Source organism: Hydra vulgaris, chromosome 12, assembly GCF_038396675.1.
Source record: "Hydra vulgaris chromosome 12, alternate assembly HydraT2T_AEP".
Taxonomy (NCBI): Eukaryota; Metazoa; Cnidaria; class Hydrozoa; order Anthoathecata; family Hydridae; genus Hydra; species Hydra vulgaris.
In genome coordinates, this window is record NC_088931.1 from 8,690,001 (window position 1) to 8,706,091 (window position 16,091).

The 16,091-nt window shown below is 27.7% G+C and overlaps 1 protein-coding gene across 2 annotated transcripts in view; it reads left to right on the plus strand.

Moving 5' to 3' along the window:
* Positions 1–16,091, plus strand: part of LOC100206417 (nucleoside diphosphate-linked moiety X motif 6) — a 32,399-nt gene that overhangs the window by 9,528 nt on the left and 6,780 nt on the right. For both annotated transcript variants that reach the window (XM_065811444.1, XM_065811443.1), the window contains exons 2-4: positions 6,148–6,354; positions 6,565–6,620; positions 6,730–6,784. In XM_065811444.1, coding sequence (XP_065667516.1) covers positions 6,148–6,354; positions 6,565–6,620; positions 6,730–6,784 — 318 coding nt within the window. The remainder of the gene's footprint in view (positions 1–6,147; positions 6,355–6,564; positions 6,621–6,729; positions 6,785–16,091) is intronic.

The window sequence follows — 16,091 nt, forward strand, 5'->3', positions numbered from 1 at the left end:
GATTGGCATCAGGTTGGCAATAAAAGTTTGGCACAAAGGGGTAAACATAAAACATAGAAACAAGTCGGCAGTTATTTGCCGAATTCAAATACTTTTAGGTCGGCAGTTTGTTTGGCGTTGCCGAATGCCGACCCTAATTCCATTTTTTTATTCGGCAATACCGACCTAACTGCCAATTTGTCAGTGCCTTAGGTCAGTAATTTTTTGCTGACCTTAGAATTTTAAAACTTGATTTTATTTGCTGCTTTGAATAAATTAAAAATGGCAAAATAAACCTTTTACTTAAATTCTAAATAAAATATTTAAAATAAAGCAAAATAAACTTTTTATTTAATTAAAAAAAAAAAATATGTAAAATAAAAAAATGTTTTATTTAATTATTGAATAAAATAGTAAAGATAAAACCAGCAAAACAAACCTTTTTTAAAAATTCTGAACAAGTTTTTTTAAAAACACAACAGCAAAATGAATGTTTTATTTAAATTCTAAATAAAGTAATTAAAATAAAAATGAAATAAATTAGACTTTAATTAAATTCTAAATTAAATAAAAAAGGAAAAACAAATGTTTTTTTTTTTAATTTCTATTAAAATAATTAAATAAAATGTCATATGGAACTTTCTATTTAACTTCCAAATACAAACCTTTTATTTAAATTGTAAACAAAAAAATTAAATTTAAAATAGGAAAAACAAACGAATGAATGTGTTATTGAATAAATGTGTTATTGAACGAACGTGTTGTTGAACGAATGTGTTATTGAACGAACATGTTATTGAATGAATGTGTTATTGAACGAACATGTTATTGAATGAATGTGTTATTGAACGAATGTGTTATTGAACGAACATGTTATTGAATGAATGTGTTATTGAACGAACATGTTATTGAATGAATGTGTTATTGAACAAATGTGTTATTGAACGAACGTGTTGTTGAACGAATGTGTTATTGAACGAACATGTTATTGAATGAATGTGTTATTGAACGAATGTGTTATTGAACGAACATGTTATTGAATGAATGTGTTATTGAACGAATGTGTTATTGAACGAACATGTTATTGAATGAATGTGTTATTGAACGAACATGTTATTGAATGAATGTGTTATTGAACGAACATGTTATTGAACGAATGTGTTATTGAATGAATGTGTTATTGAACGAATGTGTTGTTGAACGAACATGTTATTGAATGAATGTGTTATTGAACGAATGTGTTATTGAACGAACATGTTATTGAACGAATGTGTTATTGAACTAATGTGTTATTGAATGAATGTGTTATTGAACGAATGTGTTATTGAACGAATGTGTTATTCAAAATAAAATAGTTAAAACAAAATCAGAGAAACTTTTGTTCATTTTAGAAATTTTGAAGCACATGTCGACTTTTAAAAGAAAAGTCAGCAAACTCTGTGTTTTGTTTTTTTTTTGTCAATTTTATGCATGTTTGTTGCTTTATCAAACTCTGTTTCAAAACTATGTGCTGACCTGATGCCTAACTAAAACAGTTTTAGGTTCACAATTTTTTGCCAACTTTATTTTTCCTAATTCCGAGGGCTGATAAAGAAATAACCCTAGTTTATCATATGCCTAGACCATGATTTTATACTAATAATTTTTTCTTTATTTTTTGAAAATCCTTAGGGTCTTCAGGTACTTCAGGAGGTAAAATTGGCAGTTTTTAGGGCGTTTTGTACCATTTTTAAAATAGTTTTTAGAAAGCATTAAAATTAAATTTTTTGAATTTTTTTTATGTTTATGTTTGTGAAGATTGCAAAATTTAATCTAAATAAAATGATATTCTTAAAAAAAAGTTTTAAAAATTGTTTCAAAAAACCCTAAAATCCATTAATATTTACCAAAGCTAAGAAAAATATGAAATAATATTAAAATATTCTTAAAACTAATAAAAGTTATATTTTTAATTTATTTCTAATACATTACTATATTTCTCATTTAAAATTAGCTTAAGGGGTTATTCTGGGAAATATGTAAAAGAGAGGGCCTGGACAGTGAATAAAGATATGTTAAAGAGAGGGCCTGGACAGGGAATAAAGATTTCTTTAAATCAATAGTCAAAACTATACGGTTTTTTCTCAAACCAAAAAAAAAATTAAAAAAATTTATAAAACTATAAAAAGTTTAAAATCTATAATAAAAGTCAGTAAACTTATGATCCTCTCTATTCTCTCTTAAAAAATTGTTATTAACAAAAAAATGTAACATAAGAAATAAAATGTAACATAAGAAACTTTATTTGTACTAATGTCTCATAATTTTTTTTTTCCTGCCTTTTCTGTTTTTCTTATAATTATTTGTAAAAAGAAAGATTTCCTGCCTTTTTTCTTCAGAATATACTCTGTTTATTAGGTCTTGAACTAACTTAACTGCCCTCTCAGAGCAGTCATTAACAACTTCAAGTCACTTGACTGTTGCTCTAAATTCTAGATAAAAATTGTTTTCATCCATTGATTTTCTGCCTTTCCATTTCTAAGCATGCCAAAAACTAGCCACAATTTGTCTTTTATTAATAGAGTCAAACTATGAGGCTCATTTTTATTGAAGTTGAGGCTATTCAATATAGCTTGGACCATTACCTCGCACTTTAAAGGTAAACTGCCACTTGGAAATCTTTGTAAATTATACAGTTTTTCAGCTATATCACAGCATTTTCTACATGAGCTTTTTAACTTAATAATAAAATGTTAAAAAACCATATACCTGTGTTGGTGCCAAAGAACTTAATTCTGATTTTATAAATCACTCTCTATAGAAAATACAAATGAATAATGCTAGCAGTTTCTTCCTTGTGTTTTTCAGTCACGTTTTGGATTTCATTCATTAAAAGATTTAAAATAGTATAAACCTTTTCCCATAAATCTTGAATGGTCCCGGTAAGTTAAATTTAAACCTATTTGATGATAGTACTATTAAAGTAAGTTCAGTTTGCTCATAGTATTCTTTTCTTATATTTTCGCCCTGAAGAATTTTTGATACATTTTTAATTTGTAATTATTGTTTTTAAAAAAATTAGAATTAATAGGAATAAAATGAATATAAATATCATTTTTTTGAAGATTTTTAAACTGATCACATTATTGCCAAACTGGACAGCAGCTAGTTTTTGATTATATATCTATGTACCAAGTGGCATTATTATTTTTTCCAGCTCTAGGTGGCATTATTATTCTTTTCAGTTTTAGGTGGCATTATTATTCTTTTCAGTTGCTTAGTTTCAGCATCTATACGGATCTAGTTTTGTTATGGAACTTTAAATAGTTTGTTTTCTGGACCAGAAGATTTGCTGCTTGGGTAAATCTTCCAGAAATGGGCTATGTGTTGCTCAATTACATGATGTTTACATGCAATCAACAACAATGGACATTGAACTTGTTGAATTAATCTCATGCAAGTACCTTGCCATCTTCTTGTATTTGCTGAAGTTGTGTCAAAGCAGAGACATTTAGCATTATCTTTTAATCTAAAAAACTCCATCAATTCTACAATTGCTTGCTTTTGATTAACCCCTGAACTAGAATCTATTGGAGAAATGCCAAGTAGTTCTGTTTTAGCATCAATCAAAAACTGCAATTTTATCTGTTTTAAATTGCTTTTCCTCCATTAACTCATTAACTATTTTTTCCATCAAAGTGTATAGTCATTAGGGAACCTGATTATATTACAGTGTTTTTTACGTATTCTTTTATTTCTTTTGTCCTGGAAAATATTATGTTTTCTGCAGCTTTATAAGATGTGGATTTAGAACGAATAAAATTTGCTACAGAACAACCAGCCATGACAACACTACTAATCAATGTTGTGTGTTGGTGGGGTGTTATACCTTTTCCCACTGCTGTATGAGCAGTTGACTGAAGGGTAGTTTTTGGAAGAAGAGCATAATTTTGAACATTAGAATACTCATTAAAAATAAAGTCAATATCTGTTTCCTTGCCTAATTCATTGCTAGTGTAACTAACAAACTTAGGTAATCTAAATCATTCTTATAGAACTCTGCTGATTTTTATTTGACTTTGATGTGCTTCTTTTACTTCTTACTATAGAACACTTATATCTTTTATCTCTACCTTCGCTTCATTTTCTTTCACCAAGCTGGTCATTTAAAAATGTCATATCTTCTCCCTTATCTTTCACTTTTCTCTTTTTATCTTTTAATATTTCCTCAAGATAACAGAAGGATGTTCTCCAAAATACTGTATTGATTTGCTCTTCAAATAAATTTCTTTTTTTTTTAAGCAGGATTTGTTCTGTATCTGTTATCTCTTAGCTCCATCAACAATTTGTCAATTTTAATCTTGTAAAAATATTTTTTAATAGTATAATAGTTTATCGATTAAAATAATTTAGAACTTATTAAAAAAGTTATCTTTTTTTAAATTAAATAAAATTAGCTAATGTACTGCAAGCACTCTGAATTTGATATAAAATATATTTTAAGAAAACATTATTTACTGAAAAACTTTATTAAAAAAATATATAAGTTTGGCAGTGAAAAAAATATTTTTACTTGATAAATATTTATGGATTTTAGGGTTTTTTAAAACAATTTTTATAAGTTTTAAATTTTTTTTTTTTTGAGAATAGAGCCCATTTTATTTTAAAAACTTATTTAGGTTAAATAAGTCTTTAAAACATAAATATAAAAATAAATTACAAATTTTAATGTTAAGATTTCCTACAAGCAGTTTTAAAAATGGTACAAAATGCCCTTAAAAATTGCTTCTTTTATCTTTTGAAAAAATTTTCAAAAAATTAAAAAAAAAAATCTCTAACACTAAATCATGGGTGCTAAACTAATATCTAAATAAAAAAACTAATATTTAAAACTAATATCTAAAACGAATCCCGATTTTAATTAATAAAACTAAAACTCCTCTAATGAAAATGTATTTAATTCCTCCAAACAAATATTTGAAGATGCCCTTAAAAAAGTGGTTTTGAAAATTTTGAACTAAAATTTGACCCAGAAAAAAAGAATACAAAAAAGCGAAATAAAACTAGAAATGTAATTTAGTTCAACTCCCCATATAGAAAAAAACTAACATAGGAAAAGTGTTTTTAAAATTGGTCGATAGGCATTTCCCGCCCTCGAATATACATAAATTTTTTAATCAAAATACAATTAAAGTTAGCTACAGTTGCACAAAAAATATGGAAAGAGATATAAAAGGTCACAATAATGCTTTGTTAAACAAAAAAGAAATATTAAATGTATAAATGTGTTGTTTCTTGTAAGAATGTACCTGCTAAACAATATATTGGCATAACAGTGGGTGAATGGAAAAAACGTTTTGCCAATCATAAGCAATCTTTTAAAAAAAAAAGTATTCATAAGACACCATGCTGTCAAAATATATATGGGAATTAAAAGAAAAAATATTGATAATTTTATACTGAATCCATCCTTAAAACAGCGCCTTGCATATAGCAATATTTTCAAAAAATGCATATGGCATGCCAACAAGAAAAATTTGAAATAATTACACATGCAAACCAAGAATGTTTATTAAACAAAAAATCGGAATTGATTTCTAAATGTAGGCACGAAAATAAGTTTCTCCTAAAAAACTATAAAAATAAGTGAGCTCAAATAATAGTTACATTAAATACACCTTTTAAAAATTTTTTTTTAAAAAAAGCATAAGAATGTTTTCTAAAGAATTCTTTTTATAATAGTATCAGCAAATTCCACAAATGTGTGAAAATTTACAGTAGTTAAGACTTTTGCGACTTCCTGTAATTTAATTTTTGGTATAAATTGAAGTTTTATTAATTTGATCATCATTTCTGTTAAGTCTTTATTAATAAAACACAGTGTTAAATAAAAAAAAAATTTTTGTAAAGTGATTTTCAACTAATTTATAATTGCTCTGTTCTTTTAAGAACATTGAGCACTCTATTTTGTAGAATACATTTTAAAATTGTTTATAAATATATATATATATATATATATATATATATATATATATATATATATATATATATATATATTATATATTATGTATTATATATATATATATATATATTATGTATTATATTAGTATTATAGAATTGTTTATGTATTTGTAATGTTATCAACTTAATTTTTTACTAGAACTTTATTTTTTCATATCTTTATACTAGAACTACTTGAAGTGTGGAAAAGTTCGCAGAAAAGGAGTGCATTTTTGCAGATTCCAATATCTATGAGTCATTGCATTTCTGTTGCAGCAAAACTAGGTTTTGAATACCACCATGCTACAGGAAATGTGGCTGTACTTTGCAGTTGGTTACAAGAACATACTGATAATAAAATACCATCATATTCGAATCATACTGTAGGTGTGGCAGGTAATTTTGAGCAGGGTTTGGCAAGATATTTTAAATATGAATAGGGGTGTCAAGTAATTTTATATATGAAGATTTATACTTTAATTAAAGTATAAATCTACTTTAATTTAAAGTATCAATTTATCAATTTTTTTCATCTTAAATTGTTGAATGATTGATTTTTTTTACACTTAAAAACTGTTGATAATTGGATTTCTATTGTTTCTTTAGGAGCATGCTTTAATGAATCAACTTCTGAATTGCTTGTGGTGCAGGATAAAGGAATGGTAAAATTTTCATTAAAATTTTCAAATAACTTAGAAGTTTGTACTATTTTTTTATTTATTTGTCTTGGTTATTTTCTTTTTAAAATTGTTTCATTATTATTTTTCATAGTATTCAAAATGGTGGAAATTTCCTGGTGGTTATTCAAACAAAGGAGAATTTATAAGTCAGTATTTTTTTTAATTATTATTTAATATGTTGATTGAAAAAACGATATTTGGGGTAAAGTTTCCAAAATTTTCATGGGGCTTATTGGCTCATAGTAAAAAAAATAAGTCATCAGTGCATACCTAAAAATAAGTCATCAGTGCATAGCTAATGCTGCATTCATGTATGTATATATATATATATATATATATATATATATATATATATATATATATATATATATCGCAATTTTTTTCAGTCAGTATATAAAGGAAATGCTTTATAAAATTTTTAAATTTGTTTTTTAAATCTATTTGTTAAACTTTACTGCTTTTATCAATGCACAGGAAAGCAAGAAAACTAATTGCTATTTATTTGTAAAAAAAATTTTATTTCTTTTTTTAGCTGATATTTTGGCTCTTTTTTTTTTGTTTGTTTGTTCTTTATTACATTTTAAAACATCATGTTAATAGTTTATAAAATTTACAACTTAAAATAAAATAGTATAAACTATTACAAGTAAAGATATTTAATATATATATAAAAAAAGAACGCGGAAACTCGTAAAAGACTGTATGATCTTGTCATAGTATGCCGCTGTAAAAAGACGTTGTTGCATTTTTACATGTTAAATATTTTACGTACTAAATTAAAAAAAAAAGTTTTGCAATAAAAGATCTTATATATATATGATCTTGTCATAGTATGCCGCTGTAAAAAGACGTTGTTGCATTTTTACATGTTAAATATTTTACGTACTAAATTAAAAAAAAAAGTTTTGCAATAAAAGAATAACAAGATTTAAATAGAAAAAAATTACAAAAAAATACAGTGGATACTTTTAAAAATACAGTGGATACTATTATAAAAAAATACAGTGAAATTTTGTTCCTTAAATTTTCGATATGCTGTCTCCATGTAAGATTTTCATCAATATGTATTCCTAAAAACTGAGTAGTTTTTACTCTTTTTACATGAATATTATCAATGAATATAGATGGCGTTTCGTATAGTGTTAGTGTTTTTTTTTGGAAATATTTACTGAAAGTTTATTTACTTTGAACCAGTAAGACACTTTTTAAGTTCTATGTTCATAATTTCAAAAAATATAGTAATGTTGCTGTATGATAAAAATAAATTTGTGTCATCAGCAAACATTAATATCCTCAGGCTGGATGCTTTATGGAGATCATTGACATATTTAAGAAAAAGAAGAGGTCTGAGTATAGAACCTTGTGGCACCCCACAAGTAATGTTCAGTAATGTTTTTAATGATTTATTGTCAATGTGTATGTATTGAGCATTATTATTTAAATAACTCTTTACACATTTTAAAACGACTCCTATGATTCCTATGATATATAGTTCGAGCTTTTTAATAAGAATTTAATGGTCAACAGTATCAAAAGCTTTTGATAAATCAATAAAAATTCCTAATTCAGACTTATTAAACGACTTGTTAATACTACATGTAAACTGAAGTATTGCATGCTCTGTGGAGCTATTTTTTTTGAAACCGTATTGATTATTAAATAAAATATTATTTACAGAAAGATGAGTATTGATTTTGTTATATAAGATTCTCTCTAAAGTTTTTGAAAATACAGGGAGAACAATGATAAGGCAATAGTTATTTACTTTAGTTGCATCCCCTCTTTCGAATATCGCTGTTACTTTGGCAATTTGAAGTTGATCAGGGAAAACTCCTTGGCTAATGCAAGACAAAAAGATTTTAAATAGAATATTTTTAATAAAATTATATGAATTTATTGCTTTGGTTTAATCGTTTTGAAAGCAGCTTCATATTCCTAAAAGGATATTTCAATACAATTAAGATTTATTGTTTTTTGAGGTAAAAATTCAAAAGAATTACTAGTATATGGAATATTTTTTGCTAAGTTAGGCCCCGCTAAAATAAAATGCTTATTTAATTCAACTGCAATATCGCTTGAAGCATATAAAATTTTATCATTAACTTTAATACCGTTAGGCACCTGATTTAGTTTTTGCTTTACCAGTGATTTCTCTTAAAACTTGCCTAGTGCGTTTTGAGTTGTTTTTGTTTTTTTCAAGTAAGTCAAGATAGTAATTTTTTTTTAATTTTTTCTTTGTTTTTCGAATTCTCTAGCATAATTTTTGTAAATGGTTTTATTTTCAACTGATTTGGATTTCAAGTACTTAATATATAATTTTTGTTTAATTTTGGAAGATTTTCTTAGTACATTGGTTATCCATGGGGATGTTATTTTGTTGAGCTTTTGTTTATAAATGTGTTAACAAAAGCTATTTTTGCTATTTAGTATTAATTTAGTATCTGTATTTATAGAGAAAAAAAATCGAAAAATGATCTGTGATATTGCATTTAATGATTCCTTTTTTAAGAGAATGATTAAAAATATTAATTGTTATGATATTGTTAATTAATGAAGTCATTAATTCAGTAATTCTTGTTGGTTTCGTTATTAGCGGAAATGCTCTGTTTTTAAATAAGTCATTGTAAAACTCTTTAATGTTGTATTTGGCATGATACTGTAAATAATCCAAATTAAAATCACCAATTAAATAGTTTAATTTCTTTTCGTGGTTACTTTTTTTAAAATAACTTCATTTAAAAAAGTATCAAAATATTTAAAGATTATTAAAATATTTATATGCTTTTACATACTTTGTATGCATATGTAAGCAATTGCGTATTAGTTTGATAATGGCTCTCATTTAGTGAGAGCCATTATCACACTAATAAAACTGTTTAAAAAATTATAAGAAAACATAACAAAATGATGTCATTGCAACGTCAGATATTCAACATTTTTTAATTTTACAAAAAGTGTTTTCCAATGGTGAGTCATCACCAAATTGCCATTGTCATGGTTTAAAACGTTTTCTTTAGATTTTGAACATTGCACACGTTGTATTTCAATAGCCTCAGGAATTTTCCTTGTTTGAAATAACAGAAAACGTTTTAGGGTTCTCCCAGTTTATTTTACCATTACAATGTTCTATTATTCCAGATGTATCCCAGTTGGGTTTTTTGTGTGGAAATCTTTTATCTTGTTTCACTAACACAACCCTTGGAATTAAGAAAAATGAGGTCGGCAATAATTTGTCGACCTCAATCTTTTAAAGGTTGGCATCAGTTTTGCAAAAAAAACTTGATACAAAGGTCTTACCATGAAACATAGAAACAAGGTCTAGAATTTTTCACCGACCTAAAACACTTTAAGATTAGCACTTAGGTCGACATTGCCCAATGCCAATTCTAATTCCGAGGGCTGCCAATAAAACATGCCCCACATGTGCAATCAAGTTGGTACACTTCTGGATGACTATTTGGAGGCAGTTTAGACTTGTTAGGGCAAAGTATATTGATCAAGGGATTACCAAAATTAAAAATTTTTTAACGCCAACTTTACAAAATTCTCTTTAAGAACAAGGTTTAATTTTGGGACCCATGGTAAAATAATTAGATTTTTGGTATAAATTTTTTGAGAACAAGATGGATTTGTGGAGTATTTATAATTTTCAGCATTATCTGAATACTGTTTATAGGAACGTCCATTTTGAGTAAAAATCTTAGTAATAAATTATTTTCATCTTGAATGTTATGTTCTGAACAAATTTTGTATGCTTGTGCTAAAAAACCTTTAAAAATACCAACTGCGATGCTCTGTGAAATAGATGATTTCAGTTTTATAAGTACATTTGTAATTGCATCTTTATGGTGTATGGAAAACTCATATTTGTGCATTGGATTTAATATATTGTAGATATGCTTCTGAGATGACGACCATGTGTGTATATACATATATATATATATATATATATATATATATATATATATATATATATATATATATATATATATATATATATATATATATACAAATTAAGATATATAGACATTATATGTATCTTAAGTTGGTTAACAAAGCTAGTGGAATAACTTTTTACTGAAATACTTTTAACTTATACTAAATGTAGCATACATAGTGGCGGTTTATAAATGAGTTTTACTATGTTGTTGTACTGCTATTTGTTCATTATAAATGCTGAACATGATTATTATTGTCAATTATGATATTTTTTTATTATATATAGTTATTATTATAATGAATAATATTAAAGACACACTAGACTTGTTTAAAGGTTTAATAAATTTTTTTTTTTGAGAATTTATTGCTTTCAAAATGCAAGTTATTTACATTATGCAGGGTAGGGTCAGATCTAGGAAAAGTGCTATGGCTATGGCATTTAGTTTGACAGTGCTATGGTTTCCTTTTCAAAAAAATATTAATTTATTTTAAATTTAGTTATTAGAAATAATTAGTTAATAGTTTTAAATTCAAACTTTTTCATAGAAATAAAAACAGCAAATTTTCTCAAAAGTTGCTTTTTTATACAGATATAGCTTAATGATAATCTATAAGTCCAAGGTGCAACTTCTGCTATAAACGGGTGCCTTGAAGATCACCTAAGACATTATATCTTATCCCATAAAATTTGTTTTTTGATTTTGAAAGCAGTCCATTGGTTGTTTGACCAACTACATTTTTTTTATTGAGAGGGTTGAGGTATTATACTATAATCATAAGTCAGATCAGGTTATCCTGCTACTGGTAACATGTAACTCAGTACAATCTATTTCATGTCCTGCTGCCTTGTAGGATACATTAACGCAGATGTATTTTTAATACATTGTTTCCAGTTTAGGATGTTGAATGCTGGATCTTCTTGACTCGTGCATGGGTTTTGCTTGTGTCTCTATTTTTATGACTAGGCAACTCATTCTATTATCTCCTAATGAGAGTACAGCTCTAAAACTCAGTTTTATGGTTCTGAGGCTGGCTGGTAGTCAGGTTTCCCGAACTCTGTGGTAGCTCTCAGAGAGGCTGATTCCATCAACAGCTAAAAAATATCAAAGTATTAACAGTGCCATGTTGCGCATGGATGGTGTCCCTGTTTGTACTTTTGGTGTGCATTGCGGAGGCCACATTTGGAGCCCTTTGTTACGGCTTAGGGTTTATTAGTAGTAATGAGGCAATTGCTTGGGCTATTAAGCGGTGTTCTGAGTACTATCTATGCTTTGAGTCAAGTTCTTCAATCTAATTTAAAAATGAATAAAGTACCAAAAACTATAAAACACAAAAAACCATTATCATCACCAAGTTCTCTAAACCTATCATTCACTAATGTTCCTGGTCTTTGAAGTAACTTTTCTTCTGTTGAGTCTTATCACTTGCAAAGTTCACCAGACCTACTTGCTCTTTGTGAGACTAATTTGAGTTCGGCTGTCTCATCTTGTGATCTTAGTGTTGATGGTTGTCTTCCTTTAATTCGTAAAGACTACAATAGTCACATGCTTGGCCTGGGCATTTACATTTGTAAGAATTCACCCATTTATCGTGAAACTAGGTTTGAACCCACAGACTATTCTTTCATGTGCTTTTGTTTAGCACCACTTCACTCTATTGCCTTTATTTTTGTTCTATATCGCTCTCCTTCATCTCAAGACTGCACTCTTTTTGATGTTATTTCTGATCATATTGACCAAGCCCTCTCTCTTTATCCATCAGCTAATATAGTTGTTGTCGGTGACTTTAATGCTCACCACTCTGAATGGCTTGGCTCTAGTGTCAGTGATTCTGCAGGCATTAAAGCTCACAACTTTTGCCTTTCTCAATCCCTAACTCAAATAGTCAACTTTCCAACTCGCTTTCCTGACAACCTGAATCATTTACCTTCTCTACTCGACTTATGTCTTGTTTCTGATCCTAGTCAGTGCTCAGTTTCTCCGCATTCACCCTTAGGTGCTTCTGATCACAGTTTGACCTCTCTAAAACTAATATCTCATTCTTCTTCATCACCTGAATCCCCCTATTATCGAACCTCTTACAACTACAGTAAAGCTGACTGGGATTCTTTCCGTGATTTTCTTCGTGATGGCCCTTGGGTAGAAATCTTTTGTCTTCCTGGCGACAAATGTGCTTCCTACATAACTTCGTGGATTCAAGCTGGCATAGAATCTTTTGTTCCCTCTCGACAATTCCAGGTCAAGCCTCACTCTCCCCCATGGTTTTCTTCACACTGTGCTGCTGTAATTGCCAATCGAAACCGTTACTTCCATATTTATCAGCAAAACAATTCTCCAGAAAACAGACGTCTGTTTATTACTGCTAGAAACAATTGTAAAAAGGTTTTGTCTAATGCCAAAACCCGCTATTCTCAGGTCATGAAATCTCGTATTTCATCTCAAAAATTAGGCTCTCGTGACTTCTGGAGAATCTTTAATAATATCAATAATAAGGGCAAATCTTTAATTCCACCTCTCTTGTATGGTTCAGACTTTGTCACCTCACCTAAAGACAAAGCTGAATTGTTTGCTAAAAACTTTTCATTAATATCATCTCTTGATTCCACTAGTTGCGTTCTACCTGATATTGCCAACAAAAACAGGTTGATCCATTGCTTGACGTTCATATCACTCCAGCTTCTGTATCTAAAGTGATTTCCAGCCTAGACTCTTCTACAGCTTGTGGCCTGGACAACATACCTGTTATTGTCTTGCAGAAGTGTTCTCCGGAGTTGTCGTCTATACTCTCAAAACCATTCAACAAGTGCTTATCTGTGTCTTGTTTTCCAGCCTGCTGGAAAGCGGCATCTGTTATCCCTTTCTTTAAAAATTCTGGAGAGCGATCTGATTCGTCTAACTACCATCCCATAAGTCTTCTTCCTATCATAAGCAAGGTTTTTGAATCTTTAATTAACAAACACTTAATTTCTCATCTTGAATCTAATAACTTACTTTCTGACCATCAATATGGATTTCAATCTTCTCGTTCTACTGCTGATTTGCTAACTGTAAAAACTGATAGGTATTATCGTGCATTAGATGAAGGTGGAGAGATTAAGGCCATGGCTCTTGACATTTCAAAAGCTTTTGATAAAGTTTGGCATGCTGGTCTTCTCCATAAGCTTTCTTCTTATGGTGTATCCGGCAACATCTTTAAGATCATTGAATCCTTCTTTTCCAATCGTAGCATAAAAGTTGTCCTCGATAGATAGCACTCTTCTTCTTATTCTGGAACTTCAGAGGTTCCTCAAGGTTCTATCCTTGGCCCAATACTCTTTTTAATTTACATTAACGATCTTCCAGATATTCTCACATCTAAGGTGGCATTGTTTGCTGATGATACTACCATTTATTTTTGTCGTGATAGGAACCCAACACCCTCTGATTGCTTGGAGGGGGCATTTGAGCTTGAAAAGGATCTCACTTCTGCTCCAGCATGGGGCTCACAGTGGCTGGTGAACTTCAATACAGATAAAACTTCTATTATTAATTTTTTATAGTATTTTCAACATTTAATCAAAACTAACGGAGTGCTATTAGAAGCACTTGAAATATATGAAATTGCTGTTCTAGGTTGAAAAACCTCATTAAAGTAAAAAAAGAACATCTAATAGCACTAGAGTGTATATACATACATGTATATATATATATATATGTATATATTTATATATATTTTTTTCTATATATATATATATATATATATATATATATATATATATATATATATACATACATATATATATAAATTTATATATATATACATATATATATATATATATATATACATATATAAATATATATTTATATATATATATATGTATATATATATATATATATATTATATATATATATATATATATATATATATATATATATGTATATGTGTTTGTATATGTATATATATAAATATATATATATATATATATATATATATATATATATATATATATATATATATATATATATATATATATATATATATATAGTTCTACAGTTTGTTGCATTTGGGAGTACAGAAGGAAAAAAATGATTCTTATGCCAACAAGTACGTCACTTTTAAATACTTTTAACTTTCATCCAACATTTGCATTTTGTTAGAAAGTAAAAACCATTAATTTAATTACAAATTAATCGTTTTTTAAAAAAACCGCAAAAACGCAAATTTAATTGACCAGAATGTTTTTAAAAACATTCTGAATGTTTAACAATATAAACAATGTTTTCATTTTTATTTTTTTTAATAAAATGTTTTTATTTTTATTTTTTTTACTGTAAATCATGTGCGGAGTATTGCTACATTGACTCTCATATAGCCTGACTTGCAACAAAGTGCTGCTACATCGACTGACAAATAGCCTGACTTGCAACAAAGTACTGCTATATCGACTGACAAATAGCCTGAATCGAAACGGAGTGCTGCTACATCTACTATCTTTTAGCCTGACTTGCAAGGGAGTGCTGTTACTTCGACTGAGGGTTTGGATGGGGCAGGCAGTCTATCAATTAATAAAAAAAAAATTCTGTTCTTGCATTTTAAGTTTTACTTTTTGTCAACAAAATACGGAAAAAACTTTCTGACAACATACAAGAGTTATATATATATATATATATATATATATATATATATATATATATATATATATATATATATATATATATATATATATATGTATATATATATATATATATATATATATATACGCATTTTTGGTTTGCATGTATATTCAGGAGAGTGCTCGATGAATTAAAGTAAATTAAAATAAATTAAGTTAAAACAGACTGTATTTATATATTTTTTATAAATAAAACTACATATTTTTTACAACTATTTGTTTCATGCTAAATGCATTCTTAAAGGCAAATACATCCTACTATAAACTAATATCCAAGTGTCGTCATGAGAACAAATTTTGCTGGACAACCACAAACCTAAAGATTAGATTTTTCTAATTCATTTTTTCTTGTACAGAATTATTTTTCCATGAGAAAAAATCAGATTTTTTACCTGATGATTGCATTTAGCATGAAACTAATAGTTGTAAAAATATATAGTTTTATTTATAAAAAATGTATATATATCAGGGTTCCCACTTGGCATGCTATTGCTTACAGAGGTATACAAAAATTGCTTTTTAATATTGTTTAATAGTTTTAATATTGTTTATGTTTTATTTATTTATTAATCATAATGATTTGTACTATTTGGTTTATTAAAACTTCTTTTTGTTTAAAATATTTTGATTAATTTAGATTTTCTAGATTTAGTACAAACTAAAATGGCCAAGACCACTTACTAAAAATTTTGGGAAAGTAGATTCAAGTGGTCACAGGTGTTAACATCAATTTAAGTTTAACGCATGGCATTTATTGTAAGAAATCTTTCATTATATCTGCCTGGGCATTAGTCAACTTGTGAAGCACAATAGGGGCAAAAATCATGTTAGTAAAGATCTTTGTAAAATATCAAACAACCAAA